The sequence below is a fragment of the Talpa occidentalis genome, unplaced genomic scaffold (genome assembly GCF_014898055.3).
Source record: "Talpa occidentalis isolate TD23 unplaced genomic scaffold, MPIMG_talOcc4v2.1 talOcc4.2, whole genome shotgun sequence".
Lineage (NCBI taxonomy): Eukaryota > Metazoa > Chordata > Mammalia > Eulipotyphla > Talpidae > Talpa > Talpa occidentalis.
This window is the reverse complement of record NW_023602073.1, coordinates 83,236,576-83,262,466: the sequence shown is the minus strand read 5'-3', so window position 1 is coordinate 83,262,466 and position 25,891 is coordinate 83,236,576. Positions and strand designations below refer to the sequence as shown.

At 41.6% G+C, this 25,891-nt stretch overlaps 2 protein-coding genes across 6 annotated transcripts in view; one reads left to right on the top strand and one right to left on the bottom strand.

Annotated features, from left to right (window-relative positions):
- The window catches only part of B3GAT2 (beta-1,3-glucuronyltransferase 2), a 50,005-nt gene extending 24,298 nt beyond the window's left edge, over nt 1–25,707 (top strand). For both annotated transcript variants that reach the window (XM_037519942.2, XM_037519941.2), the window contains exons 2-4: nt 6,775–6,919; nt 21,486–21,634; nt 21,725–25,707. In XM_037519942.2, the coding sequence (XP_037375839.1) occupies nt 6,775–6,919; nt 21,486–21,634; nt 21,725–21,811 (381 nt within the window). In that variant the 3' untranslated portion in view covers nt 21,812–25,707. The remainder of the gene's footprint in view (nt 1–6,774; nt 6,920–21,485; nt 21,635–21,724) is intronic.
- Nucleotides 21,045–25,891, bottom strand: part of SMAP1 (small ArfGAP 1) — a 143,348-nt gene continuing 138,501 nt past the window's right edge. Inside the window, exons 10-11 of one of the 4 annotated variants that reach the window (XM_054698914.1) lie at nt 24,808–25,115; nt 21,045–23,211 (exon numbers count right to left, since the gene is read on the bottom strand). In XM_054698914.1, the coding sequence (XP_054554889.1) occupies nt 23,077–23,211; nt 24,808–25,115 (443 nt within the window). In that variant the 3' untranslated portion in view covers nt 21,045–23,076. Of the gene's footprint in view, nt 23,212–23,286; nt 23,967–24,803; nt 25,116–25,891 lie in introns of those variants that run through there. The other 3 variants (XM_037519943.2, XM_054698913.1, XM_037519944.2) reach the window with 3 other exon arrangements.

Below are 25,891 nucleotides of genomic sequence, written 5' to 3'. Positions count from 1 at the left end.
TCTGCAGGTAGTCTTTACTGAAGAAATGTCCCTGTTCTAAAATGGTGATGTGGGACACTCCCTGCGCGTCCGGTCTCAGGCACACTCTTCTGCGCGCCTGGTCTGCCCCGGCTGTGGGTGCTCGCTCTCCCTGTGGGCTCAGACTACTTGTTCGGAAGGAGCCAGGTGTGGGCTAACTCCCCAGCTGGCCACTAGCTCCTTCAGGAGCCTGTGCTGGGGTCAAGTCGCTAGGTGGCGCCAGAGATCTCTCCTAGAGCCCTTGGGGAGCTGATTTTCCACCCCGTGGGACAGGGAGCAGAGCGGGGATGGTAGGGTACACCTCAACGGCTTTGGGGTGCTGTGTCTGCCTTGTGCCCCACCGTCGTGGGGAACCCACGCCCCTAATTTCGTGCCCCGGGTCTCAGTTCCAAAGCCCTCAGTTCCAGGACGCGGGCTGTAGCCCAGATCAGTGGCGCGGGAATGGCGCCTTTTGAATCCCGCTCCCCTGCCTGGGCACCTGGTTCCTGCTCACTCAGGGAGGGCCTCCGCTGTCTCCCCGCAAGCCTAGGTCGCAGGCGCGGGGACCTGGGCAGCTGCGATCCGGTCTGGATCCGCGCCACTTTCTGCGCAAGCTTACCGGGCGGCCTGGGCTGTGTGCTGGTGCTGGTCTCCTCCTGGGGGGCGGGGCTCTCTTTCGATTTGTCACTGTTAATGTTAATCTTGACCATCTAGTTGAGGTTCGACCCATCAAGTTCCTCATTGTAAGTTACTCCCCTTCATTTATACTGTTCTCTTTGGAAGAAATAACTGTGCAACCCATACCTAGGATGAGGGGGTTATGTTCTGCCTCCTTTGGTGGGGGTGGTTTATCTACATGAATTATTTGGACTTCCTTTTTTTAGAGATTTATTTATGCATACAAGAACTGGGGTGTAGATCAGAGTTTGGGAGGGGTGAGAGGATTTACCAGAGACAGAATGGGGAGCAGAACAGGCAGATTGACTGAAATGCACTGCTGAGGGGAGCAGCAGGTGAGACAGGAGAGGTCTGTTGCACCATGTGGGCAGCTCCCTGGCTGGGGGTAGTTTCATAGGTTGCGTCTTAACCCCTTGCGCCACCAGGGAGGCCTATTTGGACTTCTGCATGGGAGATTTATCTGTTCATCATTTACTTGTTTGTTCAATCATTGATCTATTTTGGGTTGTAGTAGTATTTATTTTTTAGGTTGTAATCCAGTATGACTATTTCTTTGCTTAAATTGTTCCAGCTTTGGCCATTTAGAGCTCTTTGGGTCAATTCTTATGTGCCTTTTCCATGCCCCCAACAATGTGCTATTTTTTGGGTTTTTTTTATAAGTGATTACTTACTTTGTGGCTCTGCATGGTGCCCTAGGATCAACTTATAACTGATTCTGGGACTAGGGCAGAAAATACACTTCTCCAAGTAGCTTTGGATCCTTTTATTAGAGCATGGTATTAGCATCTAAGATCTGGGGTGCTAGGTAACTCATTAATACTGGATGTCATTACTTCTAGGCATTGTCAGCTGACAGAGCAAGGACTATATGTGTGTATTAGTCCAGGTATAGAGACATATACTTAAAAAAAATCTTTATATAGGCATCCCTAGGTTAAGCTAAACAAAATTCATAATGTCACCACTTGAATACATACCAACGGATCATTCCAGCTTCATCTTTTGCTTTTCTCTAAGTCCTCCAGAGTGAGCAACCTGACTGCCAACATCTACCGTCCAAAATGGGTCTTTTTTTTTTTTTTTAAAGGAATGCAGTGGAATGCTATGTTCAGGAGCCCATGACACATGAGTCCCTTTCTTTCTGGAAGGTTTTTGATCTTCCTGTCCATAGTGGTTAATGATACCTATGCTTGCTCCTTACCTCATGCTGATGTCTTTGTCGAAGCCTCAGTGGATCCCAGATCAGGTCAGATTCTCTGCAGCATGCATCCCAGCACCCATTACTTCCCTTACAGTCCTTATCAGCATGGAAGTTAAGCAACTAAATTTGTAGTTAGTTTTGCACATTGCTGCATCTTCCCCAGAACGTTGGCTTCATACGTGAGGATTTCATAGAAAAGTCTGTTTCGCTCACAACACTGGATACACATAAGGTGTGTGATATTCAGAGAGAAAGTGCAGAAGTCTGGTAGAAATGTTGGGCTCAGTTTTCTACGAAGGGACATAAGGATTAAGAAGGTATCATTAGGAACATTTCTGCTTTCTGTAGTATTCTTTTTTTTTTTAAGATTTATTTATACAAGCACTGGGTACAGTCAGAAGCGCAGGAGGGTGAGAGAATTCACCAGAGCCAGAGCGGGGAGCAGAGCAGGCAGAAGGACCGAAGCACACTGCTGAGGGGAGCAGTGGGCGGCAGGAGAGGTCTGCGCACCATGTGGGACCCTCCTCCGTTGGCCGGGGAGCAGCCGGGGATCGAACCGGCGCTGCAGAGTCTGCAGGCAGCTTTGCAACCCAGCGCTCAACCGCCGCGCCACGCAGCCGGGGATCGAACCGGCGCTGCAGAGTCTGCAGGCAGCTTTGCAACCCAGCGCTCAACCGCCGCGCCACCGGGGAGGCCCCTTTCTATAGTATTCTTAGCTTATGCATCTCAACAGTTAATGCTGTGAAAATGACAGTGTATGGAAATCAAAATAGACCAAAAAAGGTCCAGGGAAACACAAGTTATGTACACAACACTGGGTGGAATGTATACCTTTGAGCCAAACAACCATTAGTTGAGCAGAATGGATGGTGAAATTCTTTGGGGTCAGGTGCAAGAAAGAAAATGAGCATGATGTTAATTTTCTAACTTGTTCCAAAGAAAATTTATAGATGTGTTGGATCATTTAAATATAGTTTTTGTGTTGGAAAATATCAGATGTGTGGCAATGACATTGAAAAGGATCCCCTGCCCCAGGTCGTCATCACTTCTATATCCCTTCATCATATTTACACAACTTTTTCCTTTGTGCTTTTTTAGATCGTTGGATTCTGCTGAGTTGGGGATGGTATTTGGATGTGTTTTTGTTGGTTTTTTTTAGCACTGAAATTGTTAGTTTAGAAAGCGGCATACAGAGTATAACATTCTTTTTTGTAATTCTCCTCCTTGAGGTTGCCTATAGCATTTTAAATTTCAGAAGTTCAAGAGCTGTATTCATTTCACTTTGGGGGGAAAAAAGTAAAACAAGATTTCACCTAATGGCATGTCTTTAAGGAAGCTAAAAGCATTTGTTTAACTTTTTCTGTTTTACTCAAAGGGCATTCTGGTGATCACCTACATGTGATCTTGTGAAGTGTTTTAGTCCCCGGAGGTGTTAGCCATCTCTCATGGAGGGAGCAAAGGGATCCAGCCTAAAGCTACAGAAAAAAATTGCTGGCTAAAAGAACAGGAGCTGATCGTTGATAAGGAGCGTGTCTATCTCCATTCCTAGAGAAGATGAAGATAAACGAGCACTACCTGCTTTGGGATGGTTTAAATGGCCTTTAGCCTGGAGGAGTGTATAGATGATCCAAATGGAGCTCTCTGTCCTGTGTAGCCAGTGAGTCTATGAAAATTCTGCCTGTGATTTTGACTGGCCAGTATCGCTATGCAAGTCCTGTCCATTTAATTGGAGGTTGTGGCCGGAGGAATAAATGACAGTCTGACTTGGCCTCAAATAGGAAGAGAGTGTGTATGGGGAGTAGACCTGCTTGTAATGTTGTACCTCTTACAAATATGTCAATTGCTTTCTCTCTTTCCTGATAGTCCTCCATTTTAGGTTGGAGCTCACACCAGGTACCTGAAGTTATGTAACCACTATATTGTGTTAAGAAAATAGAAAAGCTTTTCAATACTAAGAATATTTTAGTTATATGGGAGTGCTTTTACTTTTAATAGTAACAGCCATTGTTACATTTTCTCCCTCAGAAAAGAATGTGTCTGCCAAGGAATCCTTAAAGAGCATAGATTGAGTGAAAAGGACACAGAACAAAGGAAAGATTCCCAGGGGGGAGATGAAGAAGTTCTGTAAATAGCTGTGCTATTTTCCTTTGAAATGTCTGGCACACTCTATACAGTATAGTGGCTGTGTATCGAGGGGCCATGTCTCTGTGGCAGTGCGTTCCCCAGAATCTCAGAGCAGTGCATGTATGGCAAGGGCATCAGGGTCTTTCCAAAGCATTACAGTATTTAAACGACTAACTTTTCTTATTTGGCATGCTTGCAAACCTAATCCTGCCACATCACCTGCATTCCAATAGTCATTGCTTCACCTTTAACACCTGACCCTTTGAAAAAAAAAAAAAAAGTAAAGGTTAGTTCCATGCCACTCTCAGAAATTTGTACTGTACTAAGCAAAACTTATATTTTCTAGCATGAAACTTGAAATGTGAAGCTTTGCTTCTGTGATTCCAGTCCTTACCTGGAACTCTAGGCCTTTCTGCATTCTGTGGGCAAATTCCTACATGTCTGTCTTGGCCCAACTTAAATGAAATGCTTACCCCGAAATGTTCTCTGCATTCTTGATTGTACCCTTAGTAGTGGTCCCACGTATGGTTTATTATTTTCTTTAATGATAATTTCTCTTTTATTGCTTTAAAGCTATTTCTTCACTCAGTTCTTTTACTGCCTGTCTCCCTCCTCTTTGATTATGAGCTTGTCTTTTGTAGAGTGCAGGGGCATGCTGATTGCTTGGTTCATGTGACCCTTATTTAATGATTACCTGGTGCTTACACACTAATCAACATTTTTTGGGCACCTCCTGTAGGGAGAGTACACCCCTCTATACACTCTGGAGGTCACCAAAGTCCAAGATAAGGTCTGCTTACCCAATTTTCGCAGGTTTGGAAATTTAGTGGTCTGGGCAAAATGATTTAGGAGTTAAAAAATCTTAGGCATTTTAAGGAAATATAAAAAAGAGAGAATACAGTGTGATTTTTAGTGGCTTATATATTAAATCTATCTCTGTTTTTAGGTATACTTGGCATATTTGACATATTAAAAAATTGAGATGTTTTCATTTTATCAGTATGTGAGGGAACATGGGTCTAAAGATGGAGTGAGTTGAGAGGAAACTTTTTGTAAGAATTTTAGTAAAACATTGATTTTCCACTTATAAGAAGACCTAGAACACAATTATTAAATGTTATTGATTCAAGAATTAAATCACCAGAACATTGTTGAGAGAAATTGAAGTTCTAAATAAATGGAGAGATATATCATGTTCGTGGCTTAGAAGACTCAATATTGTTAAGATGTCAATTCTCTTCAAATTGACATAGATTCAGTGCAGTCATAAATTGTTACATAAATTCAGCGCAGTCACAATATTTGCTGATATTGACAAACTGAATCTGAAACCCATATGGAAATGAAAAGGAGTTAGAGTCGATCAAAACAACATTGACTTTTCATTTGAATTATATTTGAAAATCTTTCCCGAGTGTATAATTTTCTTTCTTGATAGAAGAATTTCTAGATTGATAATCATTATTTTAACCATTGGTTAAATGATCATGATCTGTAGCAAATAAAAGATAAAGCACTGGTATTAAAATTATAATTCTGTAAGTTGTGCAGGTTATGCTCTGCCCAAGGACACACCCAGCTGAGAGAGTGAGTAGAGTTGAAATCAGCCTGTGCTTGTACAGCCAAGCCATGTTTCCAGCGTGGTTGTGTCTGCCCAAGAAAGGGGCATTTTTTTCTTGTTTGCACAAAGGTGCCATGTGGACTCTGGCCTGTTCAACACATAGCCTAGAACAAGGTGGTAGCGGTTTTCCCCAGAAATGCTGCTTTATATGAGAAGCTTTCTTGTGAATGTTTTTCCTCTTACATCCAGCAAAGAGCTTTTAGTTGAGGGTTTTCTTTAGCTAGACCTCCACTAGGTGTACTTGTGTGTGCTGTGTGTGGCATTTTTCTTCTCCAGTTTGGCCCAGTTGCCCTTTAAGGCAGGTGAATTTAGGGTACATTTTTCTTTTGTCACCCTGGAGGATCCTAGTGTCTCTTGTGTGTGTGGATCCCATTGTTAATGCCCCCCAGACAATATTTCTATGCGTCTGTAGCAATGAATTTGGAGAAAGGCAACTCCTACAGCTCCTCTGAGTGGTCTTTTTGGTGTTATTGACTAATAGTTTCTTTTTCTTTTTCTTTTTCTTTTTTTTTTTTTAGTTTTTAAAGATTTATTTATTTATACATACAAGAGCCGGGGTACAGGCCAGAGATGCAGGGGAGTGAGAGGCTTCACCAGAGACAGAGTGGGGAACAGAACAGGCAGGTTGAGAAATACACTGCTGAGGGGAGCAGCGGGCGAGACAGGAAAGGTCTGCTGCGCCATGTGGGTTTCTCTCTGGCCGGCCAGGGATGGAACTCGTGCTGCAGAGACTGTGGATTGCTTCATAGTGTGGTGCTTAACCCCTTGCGCCACCAGGGAGGCCCCCTGACTAACAGTTTCTTAAGGAGGAACCAAACCTCCTCACTTCAGGAGATACAGAGCATTGTTTATAAGATTCAATTTTGAGAGGAATTGAAACTAGTCACAACTTAGTTTTAAATAAGTGATGTTCAGATAGTGACACCCTTTTATTCTGTTAAGCCTGTGCCACTGACTCGGTTTATGATGGAGTGCAGAGCCTGCAGGCACTGAGCAGCTGTCAATAATGGACTGGGTAGCAGTATATCGATAGAAGTTCTGCTTGAATGCCACATTCCCCCTCTCATTTTTTCCATGTAACTCCCATTCCCTTCTTCCCTCCACGTTGTTCTTTTCCCCAAAGAAACTTAACCACTTCTCTTTCTCATTACAGATGCGAACCACACGCAAGGTGTCTGTCTGGCCTGTGGGCCTGGTTGGTGGGCGGCGCTACGAACGGCCATTGGTAGAAAACGGCAAAGTCGTTGGTTGGTACACGGGCTGGAGACCAGACAGGCCTTTTGCCATCGACATGGCGGGTGAGTGTGAATGGTGACATTTGCTCTTCTCTGATGGTTCTTGGTGATGATGGTTTATTAAAGGAAGGAAGCTTTCAAAGACCACATTGGTTAAATGGTATGATGATATATTCAGCAGATTAACTGATTAAGCCTTCAAAATGGGCTCTTTGGTTGTTTCAAATACAAATTGAATTGGGGGGGGGGTGGTTAGAAAATGCTCATCCTGTTCCATTTTGTCACCTGTCCGTGTCATCCTTTTATCCAACAAACGTTTATGTGCCAGGTGCTGGATGCAGGGTGAGAAAAGGACCTGGCCCCTGCCTTATGGGGGTCTGTTGCCTGTGCACTTGGAGCCTTCTCTGTGGATGTCATATTTGTTACAATGTATTCTCATGTACTTACTACCAAACTTAATATGATTTGAAATGGACAAACTGATCATTTTAATGTTTATTGATAAATTAGTGCTTATTGATGCAATTAATAGCTAAAACATAAAATTGGAATACTGGTTTTTCAAGCATGCATTCACTCTGAGTAGAGCTGTCTTTTAAAGTTTATTCTCACAGCCCAGCTGAAGTAAATCAGACACCTGTAGTAGATCAAAAATTCTAAAATGCTACTTTATCATAAAGTGACTCATTTTCTGTGGGTTAGATAAAATGATGTCTGTGATAACTGGAAGGATGGAGCTTGAAACATGAGACTTAGAGGTGTACACACACATACACACAAATCACTGACATCCATAACCTAGAAGATGAAGGTAGAAACTTCAAAATTGATCTCATCAATCTTCAACTCTGAAACAGCCTGTCTGTCTGTGAAACAGCCTGTACTTGGCTAGTCCTTTGTGTGTATTTCCTGACTGCAGTCAGAATCTCTATGCTCATAATTTTGACGGGATAAGTCCTGTGTTCTGACCATGATTCATCACTTTTATTTTGAAAATACTATAAATTTGAGGCAGCATGATTGTAAAAAATACTGGAAGTAAAGGCTATCAGGGGAAGCTCTGATGAGTGGCAGTGTGACAGGAGAAGACAAACTAGGATATTTTCACTCACCATTTAATAGTCATTTTCAAAGGGCCAGTTTTGTGGGACAGTTTGTCATGATTTCTGCCCCCAGGAAGTATCTGGCCCTCTTCCCTGATCACTGTCTCCAAGCTCCCACCCCATCTTCCTGCCCTCTCCATCCTCTTCTAACTCTGGCCTGATCTTGAGGGTGTTTGGTTCTTGCAGCCGCAGAGCTGAGCTGGCTCAGCCAAAGCATTCATTCACCTGCAGGCAGAAGGAGCGGCAGGAGAGCCATACTTGGCAAGTCCTGAGCATCCTCAAAGGAGGCTTCCCCTAACAAGTCTGTGGCTCTGAAAATATACAGGTGATGATATTTGAGCATCAGGTTTCTTGCTGAGAAGTGTAACCTTGAAAAGAAAACTTACACAATATTTTCTACCTAGTCTTTCACTTCTCAGGTATACCCTCTCCTGGAGGGTAGAAGGAGGCAGTGGCGTGAATGAGCCCTGAGGCCTTCTCCACTCTGTTCGTCCCTTTTCTGGCTTCCTGCCTTGGGAAGCTCAAGAAAACTGGTCTCTGGATTCTGAATGTAAGAGCTGCAGCAGCCAGAGGACAAATATTGGGTCTTTCTTCTTCCAAGAGTCTTGTTTTGAGATAAACTCCCCACACCATTTTCATGTAAATTAGTTGCAAGGGGAGGCACCTGCCTGGTTCTTCCTGGATTGTGCTGTTAGAACTGTATATAGATGCTCCAGTATCCAAAGAACTCATAGATTATTTTGCATTGATCCCCAAATTTTAGATATATCTGAAATTCAGGAAAGTCACATGGGTTCTGTGCCTTATAGCTGACAAGATATTTTAGCGCTCTTTCACAGCCACATTCTCTGCAAAACTTTTCTCCACGATATGACTAATGTCTGGATTTTTCTAAGAATTTCAATATGTTTTCAAAGCATAATATGAGATGTCATAAAATATGAATGATTTGTTTTGTATTGTCTCAGTTTTAAAATAGAACTAAAATTTCTCTCTCAAAACAACTTCTGCAACACAAAATTTTTTCTTAACATGCACTTGCTTTCCAAATTAGTTTCAGTAAATTATTGATATTTTTGGAAGTCTTTGAGAGTGATTTGATAAGATCATGATTCTGATTTTGAGGCAGTTCTCATTCTAAAGCTTGAAAATTCACAGCTTTGTCTAGATTCTCTGTGGGAAGAAGGAAAAGACTTTTAAAAGACTTAGGCTTTCAAGTCCAAATGGAGCTTCCTTGCTACCTCATTCTCAAAATATGTGCGCGCTTGCGCGTGTTCTCTCTCTCTCTCTCTCTCTCTCTCTCTCTCTCTCTCTCTCTCTCTCTCTCTCTCTGGAAAGAGAACAGAACTGGAACCACTTCTGTGATAGCTACACTGGAGCCTTAGTTGGTTTTGGATTTCCACAAGCCGATGAAGAAATGTTAATCTTAAAGAGACAAATGTAACATTTCCAGAGCTGTCTTGCTTTGGGGGTTGAGCCCATTCAACAGAAGCGCCTCAGGGTCTGTCCTGCTTGTGTTTCTATGAAATCCTAGCCTAACCCATCCCTGGAAGCTCACTTGAGTAGCAGACATTGGAACCGTAATGTTTCAGATTATTCAGGGAGTTTTGAGGTAGTGTCTGTCTTTATTTTGTCATGTTGGTCTTTACAGATGCTGTTTTTGCTCTCAGATGAGTTAACATTGTTCTGAAATTATCTGGTATATCCACTGTTAATGACAAAGTGGAGATTGTTTCCATTGCACTGGGAGAAAAGAAGAAAAAAGCTTTCTAGTGATGAATACTGGAAAAAAAAAAAAAGTGTTGGTGTCCCTCCCCAGGATAGAAGGAAAACACGAGACAGGCTTTGCCCTGGGGACAGCATGTGCTTGGCTCCTGCCTGCCATGACTTGGTGGCTGTCCTGCTCTGCCAAGCCAGGGAGACCTGGAAATATTTCTACTCTCTCTGCCTTCAGCTCAGTTCCTGTATACCAGGCGTCTGATCACTGATTAGTTCTTGTTGGCTAAAAACAAGGCAGATCACACAACTTTTTTGGCTCTATTTTGAAGTCAGTTACTTTAAAGTGACATTCACTTAGGACACTATAGGGAGGTGTCAGTAAGAGCCATTGCTTGAAAGAACTGAGCATTAGCCTTTCCAGAAGGTGTGGTTCCATTCAAATTTAGAATTCAAGGCTAAAATATTTATTTTGAATTTTCAACATAGGTGTGCACCTTTTTCTTGACTCTAGAAGGTGGTAGGCAGAGCACTGTGCTCCTCTAATGACAGTGTTTACAGGGCCCTGGCAAGTGCCTGGCACACACAGGGGCTCTATTCTAGTAAAAACCCAACTGTGTGGAGTCCAGTTTGATTCTGGTGCTGAGTAGCCAGAGTTAGCACAGTTCACACAAGTTAGGGAGCACAGTCCCCTATAAGACTGCCCTCCCAACACCAGCCATATTTTGGGATTTCATGAGCCACCAACACTTGTAATCAATTGTTTTCCTGCAACCCTCAGGTTTGATAATTTACTAGAAGGACTCACAGAACCCAAGAAAGCTCTAAACTTTTTTTTTTATTGTGTTTTACTACAAAAACATAAATTAGGACCAGCCAAATGAAGAGAAATGTGTAGGGTGAGGCACAAGAGGGTATGCAGAGCTTTCTGCCTTTTCCTAAGTGGTGTCAGGACCCATCCCTCTCCCAGCACATTAGTGTATTCACAGCCCAGGAAGCTCCCCTCCTGCAGTTTTTATTGGGGCTTCATTTGTAAGCATAATTAGCTAGTTAAATCAGTGGTCACGTGAATGGTGAATGAGCTAAGTCTCTAGCTTCTCTCCCCAGAGGTCAGGATGGTGCCAAATTCCAACCTTCTATTCAAATGGCTGGTTTTCCTGGTAAACAGCCCCCATCCTGAAACTATCTGGGTGCCACCATAAGCCACCTCATTAGTATAACAGACTCTCCTACCTCTCAAGAAATCCCAAGGGCTTTTAGAAGCTGCTTGCCAAAAACCTGGCACAAGAGCAGAAAATGTTTTATTATACTACAGACTCAGTAAAGGATAGCTTTCATATCCTAGAGTGTCTCCTCCATCCCCACTGTACTGAGACATTAAATAATGTCTCGGGGTCACTTTCTGCTTTGTGGATGTTTTCATGACTGGGGTATGAGTTGTGACAGTAAAGTGATGAATCTGTTTGTCATATGTGACTTACAGAAATAGGTGAGAAGTTTAGGAGGACTTAGCTTTCTGCCCTGAAGTCCCATGGACATGGGTATGTCGAAGTCCTGGGAGTGGATGCTCATACAGGGAGACCCTGTAGTGGTCTAGCCACACATCTCAGAAGCAGTCTTTAAAGTAGCTACAGGGGAAGGAGTCAAAAAAGGGGACACATCCCAACAGGGCCATTGGGATGGGCCAATGACAGCAAGTCCTGGGAAGAAGAGGCGGCTAAATCATGAATTTGGTTGTTGAGTGTTAGTCATGAATGTGGAAGAGGGAGCGTGGGTGGTGAGTGTGGGAATGTAGAGCCCAAAGCATCTGATGGTAGCGATTAGCACCTTGTAGAATGGTCCCTGGGACAAAGGATATGTGGGGGAATAAAGGACCCCAATCCAAGAGAAGTAAAAGGAGGATAGTTAGGCTTCCAATAGGGCGGAGAGGTAGAGGAAGTCTGGTTTGTGAGAGGACTGATGAGGTTCCATTTTGGTGGGACAATAATAATAGAGGATGTTGTGGAAATGAGTGACAGGGAGGGCTGCGTGATGAAGAAGACAGGCGGCATGACTTCTGAGGTACCTTCTGACTTCTGGTATGATTTTGATAAGTTCTGAGCTTAAGGATTGAGATAATTGTGTGTGGCCCACCCTGTTTATACCTTTATTTCTGTTGACACCTGTTTCTCCATACCTCATACTCATCATTTCCATCTGGTAGTATATTCTAGAAACTCAAAGGCTCCTCTTTAAAGTAGGAGAGTGAAGCAGCCAGATTCATGCTGTAAAAGAGACTTGGGGGAAACTAAGGTGAGTGGTGGGCAGTGTCACTAAAAGGAAGACCAGGAGAGAGCTCTTCCAAGGAATGTGGCAGGATTGGGATGGGATGAGAGATAATAGCATTTCCTGGAGTAGAATTGCTTCCTCCCCACCCCCCGCCCATTTAATGATGGAGGAGAAGTTGAAGTGAGAGAAAAGTGTTTAAAGTCCCAAAGGAAAGAAAGAGGAATTGGACCTGAGACAGACACGTTCACCTCAGCAGAATCAACTCTACTAGTGAGGAGTTGAGGTAAGTGAGGAAACCACGATCTGGAGGGGCCAGGACAGGACAAATGTCATTAGAGCTGGAGAAACGACAACAGATTGAACTCCATAGACACCAGGCACCGAGCCCCGGGGGGAGCGTGGGCCCTGCCCCCATGTAGTTTTGTATCTGGCCGAGAAGGTGTGTAAGAACATAACTGACTCTACCATGAGAGAGACAATGGTGGACAGAAGGAATATTCAGGGTTTTCATTTAAAGAGAAACAAAACTGCTGTTGAGGCAGTTGGGGAAGATGATGTGAAAGAGGCAGCACTTGAGAGGCACCCACTTAGAGGCCCAGGTCAAGCCAGCAGGTGGCACCAGGAGGCCATGCTGGGGGAACAACAGCCCCAGGCCTGTCACTCTGAGGGGACGGGCGATCTGGGGTCAGATGGAGATGACTGATGGCTGGGGTAGAAACCTTCCTGTCTGGATACTGCAGACTCTGGGAAATGTGTTGTGTAGGATCTGATGCCATTAGAAGATGTTTGGAAAACAAGGTGGCCGGAAGTGAGTGAGGTGTGGCTGGTGTGGCATTTGAGGTTGTGCAGGTGACAGGAGGCCTTATGCAACAGCTGTTAGGGATTTATAAAATGTTAACCAGCCATTTCAGATTCTGCCCATAAATCAGCAGAACTTAGATCTTTTGAACACCGTTGTGTGGCATGGTGATAACAGGTGTCTGAAATGTATTTTTGGCTTCCTGACAATCGGTGTAATTTGTTATATTATCTTTGAAGTTGTAATATATGTGCAGATAATATGGTAATCTTGGATAATTAAGTCCCTATTTTAACCAGAATACAAGTTGTATTGAAAAAAAAAAAAAAAAGAATCTACTTGTTGGGGAGAAAGATCAAATTCTTTGACTAAAGTTTTCCAATGCCGGGTTCTTTGTGGGTACACTGGCCTTCTGGAGGCTGCAGAATTTGAAAGGCCAGAGGTGAGAAGGAAAACAATCACAGCGCCTGCCTGGGCCTCCTGCATCCTCAATCCCTGCCCCAGTCTGCGGAGAGGCGGGAAGAATGCAAGCCGGGTTCTCTGCAGACTCTTGCTCACAGCTCTTCAGAGGCTTCCTGTGTCTCAGAATAATGACTCCTCCCTCAGTCGCCGCCAAGTCCTCCTTGTCCACTCTGTGCCCCTCACACAGCCTCTTCTGCTTGGTTGTTGGGGGCAACTGCACCTGAAGTTCCTCCAGCACATCCTGCCCTTCACCTCTGGACCTGCACACACGGCCATGCCCGAACATTCTTTCTTTAATTAGCTCATCCCTCAACTCTCATCTTAAGGCTCCCGTATTCAGGGAAGCCTTGCTGGCACCTAGGTTGAAGCAGCGCCCCCGGCCTTGGTATTGCTGCCGTAGTTCCAACTCCTAAACTTGCACCACTGCACTTACTGCAGTGACGCCACATCGTTGACTGTAACTGTCGGGCTGGCGCCCCGGCCTCACAGTAGATGAAGGAATTAACCTATTTCAGAATTCTGTTTCCACGGCAGTGTCACTAGGCATCCTTGTTAAAGAAATTATTATGAATGAAGCTGTTGAACTGAAGAGGGCCAGGAGATACACTAGGCTCACCGCTGACGCTCTTTCTCCACGGGCCTTTTGCAAGTCTCCCAGGAAAAACAGCTGTATAGTCATCTGCCTCCTGATACTAGTTGACACGCATCAGGCAAAGCCACAGGTTTGTTGCTGTGACGAGCACCTGTCCTTCTGCACTGGTTCCAGAGGTTCAAGTTAGCTGACTTAGTGGATCCCCCTGAGTAGCCATATCACCCCAACCCCAAATGTTTTTGCACTTCGGCTTACTTCATTTCAAATCCCGCAGCCACAGCCAACCACCAGGGCCAGCGAAGCATTGCTCTAAGCTGGGGGGCCTGAGTTAATCAAGAGTGACACGCACCACCCTCCAGCCCAGAATATCGAATGTCACTTTGTCTTTGGTGTTTGCTTGGCTAGTTTCTAATCATCTCTCAAGACTCATGACTGGTGCAGGAATCGCTTTCTTCGTGAAGTTTTTCCTAATTTTCCTTCCAGCATAGTTGCCACTGTACTTCTCCCCTAAATCCCGCAGTTATGTCTTTGCCTGCACCCTCCCTGCATGCCGCAGTCCCTGGCATTCGTGGGTTGAATATGTGTTGAATTCATGACTTTTTTTTTCTTTTTTTTAAAGACTTATTTATGCATACAAGAGCTGGGATGTAGGCCAGAGATGTGGGGGGTGAGAGGATTCACCAGAGATGGAGCAGGGAGCAGAACAGGCAGAAGGACCAAAATGCACTGCTGAGGGGAGCATGGAAGCAAGGGGGGAGGCAGGAGAGGCTCAGCTGTGCCATGTGGGTTAGCTGGGGGGTGGGCGGGGATTGAACTCATGCTGCAGTGGCTGTAGATAGCTCCGTAGTGCTGCGACTTAACCCCTTGTGCCACCAGGGAGGCCCCAAATTCATGAATTTTAACTTGTCTTTCCTTTCTAGTTTAAGCACTTTCAAAATTAAGTTTTATATCCTCTTGTTCCTTCTGAGACATACTGTATGTTGTGAGATTTTTTAAAAGGGGGGTGTTAACTTGTACTCCAGAGAACTCTTGGGATAGTCTAACTCTGTGGTTCTCAACTTGGTTACACATCAGAATAACCCAGAGAGCTTTGGAAAAAACCCACACCTATGCCACCATGATCATTAAACCGTAATATCTGAGTGTGACATCTGGGGTATGTGTGTGTTTATATCTTGAGGTGATTATAAAGTGTAGCCACAGATAAGAACAAGTGGCAGTGTAGGTGGTCAGAAGCTACTCTTACATTCTTTTCTTTTTTTTTATTAAATTTATTAATTTTCTTACATCATTGTTTGTTTTTGGACAGAATTTGATTTCTCCCCTCAGGTGTGGTTTCCGTAGTTCCACTACCATGTCATCCATGATCCATCACCACAGTCCCTTGCGCGCTTCCGTCCCCTGTTTTAACTCCTTCCCCTCCCCCTCCTCTGCTGTAAGCCTCAGTTCTATGGTCAGCTTGCAAGTTTTGTCTTCTTCCTGACCCTTTGATTGGTCTCTTTATATTCCACATACAAGTGAAACCCTTTGATATTATCTTCTTCCTCCTGCCTTATTTCGGCTAGGATCATCCCTTTCAGCCCCATCCATCTTACTGAAATGGCATGAGTTTATCTTTTTTGATCGCTGAATAGTATTCCACTGTGTGTGTGTATAAATATATACACATATATACCACATCTTCTTGATCCACTCATCTGTTTTGGGGCATTTGGGTTGTTTCCATATCTTAGCTATTGTAAATAGTTCTGCAGTAGATATAGGAGTGTAGGTTCCCTTTTGAATTAGTGTTTTTATGACCTTTGGGTAAATTCCTTGAGTGGAATCACTGGGTCATATGGTAGATCTATTTTTAGTGTTTTGGGGAAACTCCACACAGCTTTCCATAGTGGCTGGACCAGTTTACATCCCCACCAGCAGTGTAAGAGGGTTCCTTTTCACCATATCCTTGCCAGCATTTGTTCTTTCTAGTTTGTAAATATGGGCCATTCTCACAATTATGAAGTAGAATCTCATTGTGATTTTGATTTGCATTTCCCTAATGGTGAGTGATGATGATGAACACTTTTTCATGCCTGTTAGCCATTTGCATGTCTTTAGGGAAGTGCCTATTTAGTTCTTCTGCCCGTTTTTTGATTGGGTTTATCTTCTCTTGGCTTATTTTGTATAAGATCTTTGTAGATCTTTATATCAATTCCTAATCAGATGTATGGTGTGCTACTATTTTCTCCCATTCAGTAGGATATATCTTTGCTTTGTCACTGTCTCTTTGCCTATGCAGAAGCTATAATCCCAGTTGTGTTTATTTTCTCCTTTGTTTTCCTTGCTGCTGGAGATGAGTCTGCAAAGATGTTTCTGAAGTTTATGTCATGGAGTATTTTGCCTGTGTTTTCTTCTGTGTATTTTATGGTTTCAAGTCTTACATCTAGGTCTAAAAGACAATATAAATGTAATTTTTACCTGCAATTCTGTTTTTCATTTCTTTGATTCAAAAGACAACTGCATGAAGCAATAGTTAGAATTCTGAGTTGGAAGACACAATATACATAGATATAATTTATATGACAAAAAAACAAACGAGTGAAAAGACTGAAGCTGTGTAGGAGCAAATTTTCCATATATTACTAAAATTAAGTTGGTAATAACCTTAACTGTTAATCTAATATTGTTAGATTGTTAATTTTAATCCCTAAGGCAAACACTAAGAAAATAATTTTTAATATTGTAAAAGAAATTACAAAATCAAACAGTAGGAGATAATGTTTAATGCAAAAGAAGATGGTAATAGAGAAACAAGAATAAGATATTAGACGTAGAGAACAATTGCAAAATGACAGATGTAAATTTTAATTTGAGTATTTATGTTAAATGGAAATGGATTAAGATATCTAATCAAAAAGGCAGAGTAGATTAAAAAAATATGATCCAACTATATTCTGTCTACAAGGCAAACATTTCATAATCAAAGACACAAGTAGGTTGAATGGAAAAACATACCATGCAACCTAGAACCAAAAAAATAAGCTGGAATAACTATATTCTGTATATCATACAGAATATATACTGTATGAACAAAAATTGTTACTAGAAACAAAAATTATATTATTTTATAATGAAAGCATTAATCCATGAAGAAGATATAACAAAAGCTTATATGTACCTTAAAACAGAACTCCAAAGTACATAAAGCAAAAATGCAGAACAGAAGGGAGAAATACAGTTCAACAATAATAGTTGCAAACATAAAAATCCCACTTGAAAAATTAGAAGATCAACTAGAATGGCAACTAGCAAAACACTGCAAACCAACGAGACCTATGATACCTATAAATAATAAACAAAATTCTAGTAATCTAGCAATATATAAAAAGGATTATCCACCATGACCTGGTAGGATTATCCCTGGAGTGCAAAGTTAGTTCCTTAACGAAAGTGAATAAATGCAATACACTGTGTCAATAGAAAAAAGGACAAAAGTAACATGACTAATAAATGCAGAAAAAGCACCTGAGAAAATTCATTTTTTTCATGATAAAAACACTGAACAGAAGATCAGTGAATGAGAATGGGAAGAAGCTAGCTCTGCTTGACAAAGGGCGAAATGCACTGGCAATACCACACTCAGTAGTTGAAATCTGAGAGCTTTCCCCCCTAAGACCAAGACCAAGACAACCCCTCCCGACACTTGTATTCACCATTTAGCTGTATGCTGCAGCCATGGCCATTAGACACAAAAAAGGCATTAAAGGCATTCAGGCTGGAAAGAAGAAGTAAAACTATCTCCATGATGAATGACGTGATCTTTTACATGGAAAACCAGCAGGGACATGCTCACACACACAACTGTTAGTGCAGTAAGTGAATTCAGGGTGCAGGTGAATATGAAATATATGAAATATGAAATATATTTATCAATAAAAGGTGGTATGGGAGATTGAATCTCTCTCCCTCCCTCCCTCCCTCTCTCTCTCATTCTCTCTACTCCCCCCCACCCCCCCAAAAGGCAGTGTGTACTTTGCAGGAATGAAAGAGGCGATTCCAGCCATTTCAAAGGTTGGAGACAATTTTTCTTTAACAAGCTCCCTGAGACTACTCTGCGTATACTTTAATTGAGAATTTGAAATATCTTTTTCTTATTGTTTAAAGTGAGTAGAGATTTTTGGAATTACCCGATACCTATTGGCAGCCTGATGCCTACTGGCAACAGAAGTGTATCAAGAGCCCAATATTTTGGTACGACTAGTCAGAGTGACCGTTTATCAAAGAAAAAACTCATATCTTTCTTGTGACGAGGTTATAAAAGTGTTGCTGCCCCCAAAAATGTCCTTTAGGAACTAGAAGTGGTTTTGATTTGTCTCAGCCCTGCTGAAGTGAGATCTCTTGTAGTTGGCGAAGGCAGAAACCTCTGTGGGGCAAGTCCCTGGGGGGAGGCTGAGGGGCCCCGGAAGAGGAGCTGACGTCTGCCGGGCGGGCGCTGCTGGAGGGAAGAGCTGGGGCCTGCCTTTCCTACTTGTCCGCTCATCTTCACCCCTTTCTCCCTCCTCCTCCCTGATTGCAGTGACTAGGATAAATAGAGGGGAAACTGAAAGCAGACACCCTTGCCTTACTGCAGTCTTGGGGGAGTGACACCAGGCGCCCCTGAGTAGAAAGCGGCAGGGGGTTTCTGTAGATGCCCTGTCAGCACATGGAGGACGTTCACTTGCTGCTGGGCTGAGGCTTTTTTCCTTCCCCCAATCATGGGTAGATGTTGGGTTTTGTGAGGTGGATTTCCTCTATCGAGGTGATCAGATGTGTTTTTTCCCTTTGTAAAATTTCTCTTAATATGGTGAATAAAATTGATTTGAAATTTTTTTAAAGATTTATTTATGCATATAAGAGCTGGGGTAGGTGTAGGCCAGAGGTGTGTGTGTGGGGGGGGTGGTGTGAGAGGATTCACCAGAGACAGAATGGGGAGCAGAACAGGCAGATCTATTGAAACACATCGCCGGGAGGTCTGCTGCGCCATGTGGGTCACCTCCCTGGCTGGGATGGAACTCGGGCCACAGTGTCTGGCCTGATAGCTTCACAGCGCTGTGTCTTGAACCCCTGTGCCACCAGGGAGGCCGCTGATTGTGAAATGTTAAACATTCCAGTCTTACGATCAGTCTCACTTGGTCATGATCTATTCTCGTAATGTTGAATTCAGTTTGCTAAAACTAAGAATTTTTCTGTGTTTACAAAGGTTATTAGTTTGTAGTTTTCTAAGTGTTTCTGTTCAGTTTTGGTTTTAGGGTGAGGCCGGCCGGCCTCATAGAATGTGAAGTGATCTCTCATTTTGTTTTCTGGGGGAAGTTCTAATAATTCTTGAATGTCCATAGAAAATCATCAGTGAAACTATCTGGACTTGGAGTGCTTTTCTTGGTTTTGTTTTTTGTTGTTGGGAAGAATTTTAACTGTAATGTCAATGTTTTTAGTTGCTGAAAGGATATTCAGATTTATCTGTATGAGCTTTGACAGTTCCTTCAAGGAATTTGTCCATTTTTAGCCAAGTTATAAAATTTACTTTATATCAGCTTTATTATCAGCTAAACATTTTTGGAATTTGTGCAGATGCTTCTCTCCCTGGGGAGTGGTACTTTTGTCTTTTTTCCTTATAAATATGGGTAGATATTTATCAAGAGCTTTTTTTTTTTTTTTTTTTTTTTTAGAAATAAGGTTTTGTTTTCACATTCTTCCCTATAGTTTCTTATTTCTATTTCAGCAATTTTGAGTTCTTACATACTATTGAAACTTTTTTCCTATCTACTTTGGATTTCATTTAACACTTTTATCAGTGTATAAAGGTGGGAGCTTAGGTTATTGAATCGAGATCTTTCTTGTCTAATAAAAGTGCTTAGTGTTTTTGCTTTTAAATTAATTTTCAATCTACTGCTTGGGATGCATACCACAAATTTTGATTTTTTCCATCAAAAACTGATAATTTTTTCATTTCCCTTTTGACTTTTGATCTACATTTTGTTTAGAATTATATTTAGTTTCTAAATATTGGACTTTAGAGATTTATTGATTTCTATTTTAATTCTATCATGGAAATACTTTGTATAATTTGATTTCTTTTAAATTTATTGAGGCTTGGTGTATGGCCTAGATAATTGGTTTATCTTGATAATTGATGTTCCATGCACACTTTGCTATTGCTGGGTAGAGCTTTCTATAAATATTGGTAAGGCCAAGTTGGTTGACTGTGTTTTTTAAATTTCCTAGATCCTCACTGATTTTTCAGATTTGGGAAAATTTTCAGTTATTCCACACACTGATATTTATTTTCTGACACCCCCTCCCCAGCCCCCATCTTTCATTATGTTTGTGTGACTCCTGTCTGTTGTGGTTTATTTTGGTAGTTTCTATTATGTCTTTAAATTGCAATGTCCAACCATCTTTTAATCCTATCTAGATTTTCATCTCAGACATACTTTTACTCATGAGATCATTTGGCGTTTATATACATATATTTTCCATATCCCTTGTAAGAATGCTCAACTTTGTCAGATATTTTTGAAAATATGAAGTTATTAATGATGTATTTTAATGTCCTTGCTTGGTTGTGTAATTTTGTTGTTTCTGGGTTTGTTTCTGTTGACTGATATTTCTTTTCATTATGGTTGTATTTTCCTGTTTCTTTGTACATCTGGTAATCTCTCTCTCTCTCTCTCCCCTCCCCCCCAACTGTTACCAGTTCTGCTCTGGCTCTTGGGAATGTCAATTGTTCCCAGCTCTGAGTTCCAATAATTGATCCACCTGCTTCTTTCCAGTGGTTGTTTTCTTTGCCTCAGGTAGTTCCACAGCATTCACTGATCCTACTCATTTGGACTTTCACCCATCACCAGAACTCTTTCCTCTTTAGTTCCTGTCTGGCTCTCTTAACCCACCCGATTTCTCAGTTCTTTTTCCTCAGGTCAAGGAGACTGCAGGGCCATGTTAGTATCTCTTTTGTAGCCTGCCACTCACTGAGAACAGGAAGCTGGAGCAATTGTAAGCCTCGTGTGTTTCTTTTCTCAGGGACCTCTTTCTTGTATGCTTCTTTCCCAATGTATGGAAACCATTTTAACTCTGGGGGGGTACCTGGCTGTAGAGTGTTTAATGGCCGAGCCTTAACAAGTTTATCTACAAATAAAATAGTAATGATTTTTCATGACAAAACAATCGAAGAAAGTTGACACTTCTCTCCCACTCTTCTAAACTCAAAGTAAATCAGAGCCACACTGGTTCTGATGAAGCCTACGTAAGGCGGGTAAAGGACAAGCTTGAGAAGTAGGGGGGCTCATTCCTATTCCCACAGGGATGGTTGGGGTTAAGTCTCTGTGCTTTTCAGCTACATTGAGTTCTTAGCTGTTCTCAGAGTATCTCATGTGGGGGTGATGGTAATGATGAAACAGCAGCTTGTAAGAGTCACCCTTTATTATCAACAGATTTTGTATTTTATAGATGTGCCCCTCCCCCAGGCATGCAGCTCGATCACTGAATGTACTATATTGCACTATTTGCTTCTGTTGAGACTGTGATACAGGTAATACTTCTATTCAACTTTGCGTACCAAGACCTGACACATTGTAGTTATTTTAAAAATTGCCATGGGATCAAAATGAAATAGGAAAAAAAGGTAAATAATACACCAGTATTTTAAAGTCTTTCTTTTAACTTTTCACAAAGGATTTGCTGTAAGTCTTCAAGTCATCTTGTCCAATCCAAAAGCTGTATTTAAGCGTCGTGGATCCCAGCCAGGGATGCAAGAATCTGATTTTCTAAAACAGATAACAACAGTTGAAGAACTGGAACCGAAGGCAAATAACTGCACCAAGGTATTCATTTCACTTGTGCTGCGTGACCTTGTTACGTGCGAGCAGTAAGTGTGGCTACGCGACTACCCAACAGGTCTCCCTCCCCTTTAGGTTCTCGTGTGGCACACGCGGACGGAGAAGGTTAATCTAGCCAATGAGCCAAAGTACCACTTGGACACAGTGAGAATTGAGGTCTAAGTTAAAGCAGCAACTGGTGCCGGTTGGCCAGCGGGTGAGGAAGAGGATGTGTGGAGGGTAGGCTGCCGAGCACTCAGGTATTGTTCACTTTACTTCAGTACAACAGCCTTTATTGTCATCTGACGGACACCTGTTTAACCAGAGCTTGCAGTTAACAAAAGCTAAGCAGATGGTATAAAATGTTTTTGTCTTCATTTGTTCTGCACATTTCCCCTAAAACTAAGCTGGAAGATCTCTGTACAGTACTGCTAAATGACACTCGCAGGTACCATTTTGAATACCTAAAATACTCCACCCTCCCCTCCCCCCCCAATTTGGCCTTATAGTTGGTAGAACAGAACAGGCTTTAGAACAGATGACCGGTATTTCGTCAACTAAATGTTCTGTTTCTACTTAGCAATATTACTTTTTGGAAAGCTGGTGGCACTATACATTGCAGGAAATAAAACCCACAAAAAAAAAAATCTATGGATTCATCTGTTTAATATAGGGATATAACATTTTGTCAATACTAGGCACCATAAAATGTAAACACAATTACTGTCATAAACCCGGATATACCTTTAAGAATTGAAAGTGGCTTTGTTTAGTTACCCTGTTTGCATATAGTGCAGAGGAAGGTCTTCATGTTAGCACTATGTACATAGGAAGATCCAAATTACATGAGAGGCAGATAAAATTTGCATTCTTTAAACATTTGTTAAGTTTTGTAGTAGCATCCAGGTTTATCTTCCTTTCACTAACCACATTCCCTGTTAAGCACATCATAACAGCACAGTAAGAGTGAATGATGAAATAAAAGAATTCTGATACACTAGAAAACAGTCTTCGGTGATACATTTACATCCTATTTATATGATTAAACATCTGATCATACAGTATCTTCCTACAGGATTACCGGCTAATTTGGGGGTGGGGTTTACACTGTTAGAGGTATTACTAACATGATAACTACTTCCCTTATATATGCAAACATTAGAGCTATAATTTTATTGAGTAAAACTGATTAAGCAAGTTGACTGAGCAGCTTCTCAATGAAATCATGGGAAATATGAGCAAAGCTGCCCTTGACATAAAATGGTTTCTCAACCTGCTTTTCACATCAAATTTAATCAGTATAGACCAACACGGTCAATCAGATAATTCTTAATATGAACAAATGGGGAAAAAAAAATATATATGTACATGAATAAACAGGGGAACTCAGATGCGTTTTAGCAAGGAATGTCAGGTGGTAGTTCTGGATGAAACTTGTATTGCAGTTTTCATTTCCACAGTTGTGTGCTGAGAGTCTGACCCGATGCGCTTCCAGACCATCCTGCTGTTGTGTTGGGGGGCTGGCCAAAACCCACTGTAGGGTTTGCACTACTGATACTCATGCCAGCCATTTGCTGATTCATCTGTGAAACACAAAAAGCTTAGTTTAAAAAGGCTAATTTCACTTTGAATTCTGTAACCACAGTTAGACATTTTTAATAGCCACCCTGTTATATTAGAAGCGGCCTTTGTTTGAACTTGATTTTAGTCAGCGATACTGAGGTGTAATAGCATTACAAGTATTTTTCAACAATTTGACATTGTCGAAGCACTGGGGAAAAAGCCAAGTGTCATACAATTATTTTTCTACAGAAAACAAATAGCTACTCTAGTTCCCCTTGTTGATTATTCATTTTCTAGATTATCCCAAGGTTGACCATAACTGAAAAAAAGTGCCACGGTAGTCTTTGATTTCATATCTGGGTAATGTGTATAACTGCTGGAAGTCTTAGAAAGCAAAATATTTCAAAATTACAAGTTTTGTTATGAGGACCTGTCTGCCTTTACTAAAGTCTTAAATGGCCCCTATTATGTACCTTCTAACTTTTTTTTAATGGCCATAAGTCTTTTCTTGCTTATTTAAATTTTCATTATGTAACCACATTATTTTTTCATGTATTTTTTCTTCCAAACTGTACTGATAAGTATATAAGCATCTTAACACTTTCCAAGATTGATAAGACAATGAAGACAAAAATTTGCCACAGAGGTCACTGATCAGGCCATAAGTGTCTGAAGGGGCATGTCTTCATACCTACTACAGGAAGTTTTAACCACCTGTATATGGTTGGCCAACAGGTTCCACTGAGGGCTTGCTTGAGTACTGCATCACCCAATTCTTTGGTTAACAGGTTCATCTAGTACCTTAACCTGAGCATACTTCAGCATTTTGGCTATTACTGACATCTGGTAGGTACTCAAGTAATTCTGACACTCCCAGAGAGTTGATACCCATGTCATAGATATTCCTTCAATGACGATCATAAAAGTAACTTGGAAATCACAAGAGGGTGTTCCCTCCATACCTCAAGGTGTAAGGTAAAAACAGTTGGTCAGAAGAAATGCCAAGTTCACCAAAATTCTAGATTAACACCAAATAGAAAGGAGGCGACAGCTTGGGAACGTGAGCCTAATGCTCAGGGCCTTTGTGTGGGGAGCCAGAGAGAAGTTAGAATGGATCAACCTACAACAGAAATTGACTTGAAAGCAGTAATACTAAAATGCCATTTCTTGCCTCTAAACTGAGATAAAATAGGATTTATGAGGGGCTCTCTAAGACAAATACAGACCTGTTCAAATCTTAGGTATTCTTTTTAAACCTAAGCTTAATTGTAGATAAATCCTTACAAAGATTTTTACACATCCATGTGCAGTAGGAACTAATCTGAATAGTGTTTTGAGGCTAAATTGCAGAAGTTACTAAATACTCCCTAATTACTAGGTTAATAAAGATAGGCTGGTCTCAGTGGACAATAAAAACAGAACACTGGGGAGCTAGGTTAAAACTTAGTGCTAATTTCAAAGGTGGCAGGAGTCTCTCAAGAGGTTCTAGCTGTTACAAAGAGATTAGAGATGGTCGCCATTAAGAGTTCATTTGTCTATTTGACAAAGATAGTTTTGCCTTCAGAAAAAAAATCTGGTTTCTTTGATTTTGGAGAAGTTGGAGAGTAAAGACCTACCTGAGCGAGGCTCCACTGAGGCTGTTGAGCTTGTGGCAGGCCAAACTTATTCTGGGGTGCACCAATCTGTCCCACCATACCTCCTTGAGGACCAACAACATTTTGAGGAAGTGGCATCACACCAGTTTGTGCATTTCCCATAAACCCATTGGGCATGGGCATGCCCACCATCATGCTTGCACTCTGTCCCATCACATTTCCCATAAGGCCAGGCGCTGCAGGCACAGGTACGCCCATTGCTGGAAATCCTTGAAATGCAGTTGGTGCTTGTGAGGTAAATGGTATATTTGTGGGTCCCATAAACACACCTGCCATAAGAACCATGAAAAGAAAACAGGGGTATGATATACAGCTGCACTCATTTTGATAATCACAGAAAAAGGATTAGCATCTTTCTGACCTATCAACAGTGCAAAAAATCTTAACTCCAGTCTGGATGCTCCTACTGCTCAGACTCACACCTATACCTTCAGAATGCAGACAGATCAGTTACTAACCCAACCCAGTTTAACTAGAATAAATAGGCAGTAGCGCTGCATGACATCTATTATGAAGACGCGACTACACAGCAGGAGAGTATATGCTGTTGCTGCTGACTTGCATCATTAGCCGCCCACTGTCCAGTGTGTGAGAGAGAGTTGTCTGCTGTATTTGGCTTCAATGGAAGCATCTGAGGTCTCAATTTTAACTCACCTGTGAAATGCAGCTCGTTTTCTTTGAGGAAATTATCTGACCTACTGAAACTATGTAAACAAATATCATGCAATTTCATTTTTTAAAAAACCTAAGCTTTTTGGGAATACATGTGATAATTCAGACTGCTGATTGTTTTACAGTGTGGCATTTTCTCTGCAAGTACAGTTATAAATTTCATGCGAATCAAATTTAAATTATTCTTCAAACACATAATTTATGTCTGATAAGCTTGTAAAATATTAAGTGATATGTAAACAACTTGTTAATTCCAATAAAGTTTGGTGAATCCTGTACATGCTTTTTAATTCTAATTTTTCATTCATTTCAGTTATATAGTTGTGTTAACTGTAATCACCATTACACAGAAAAATAGGGAAGATAATGTAAT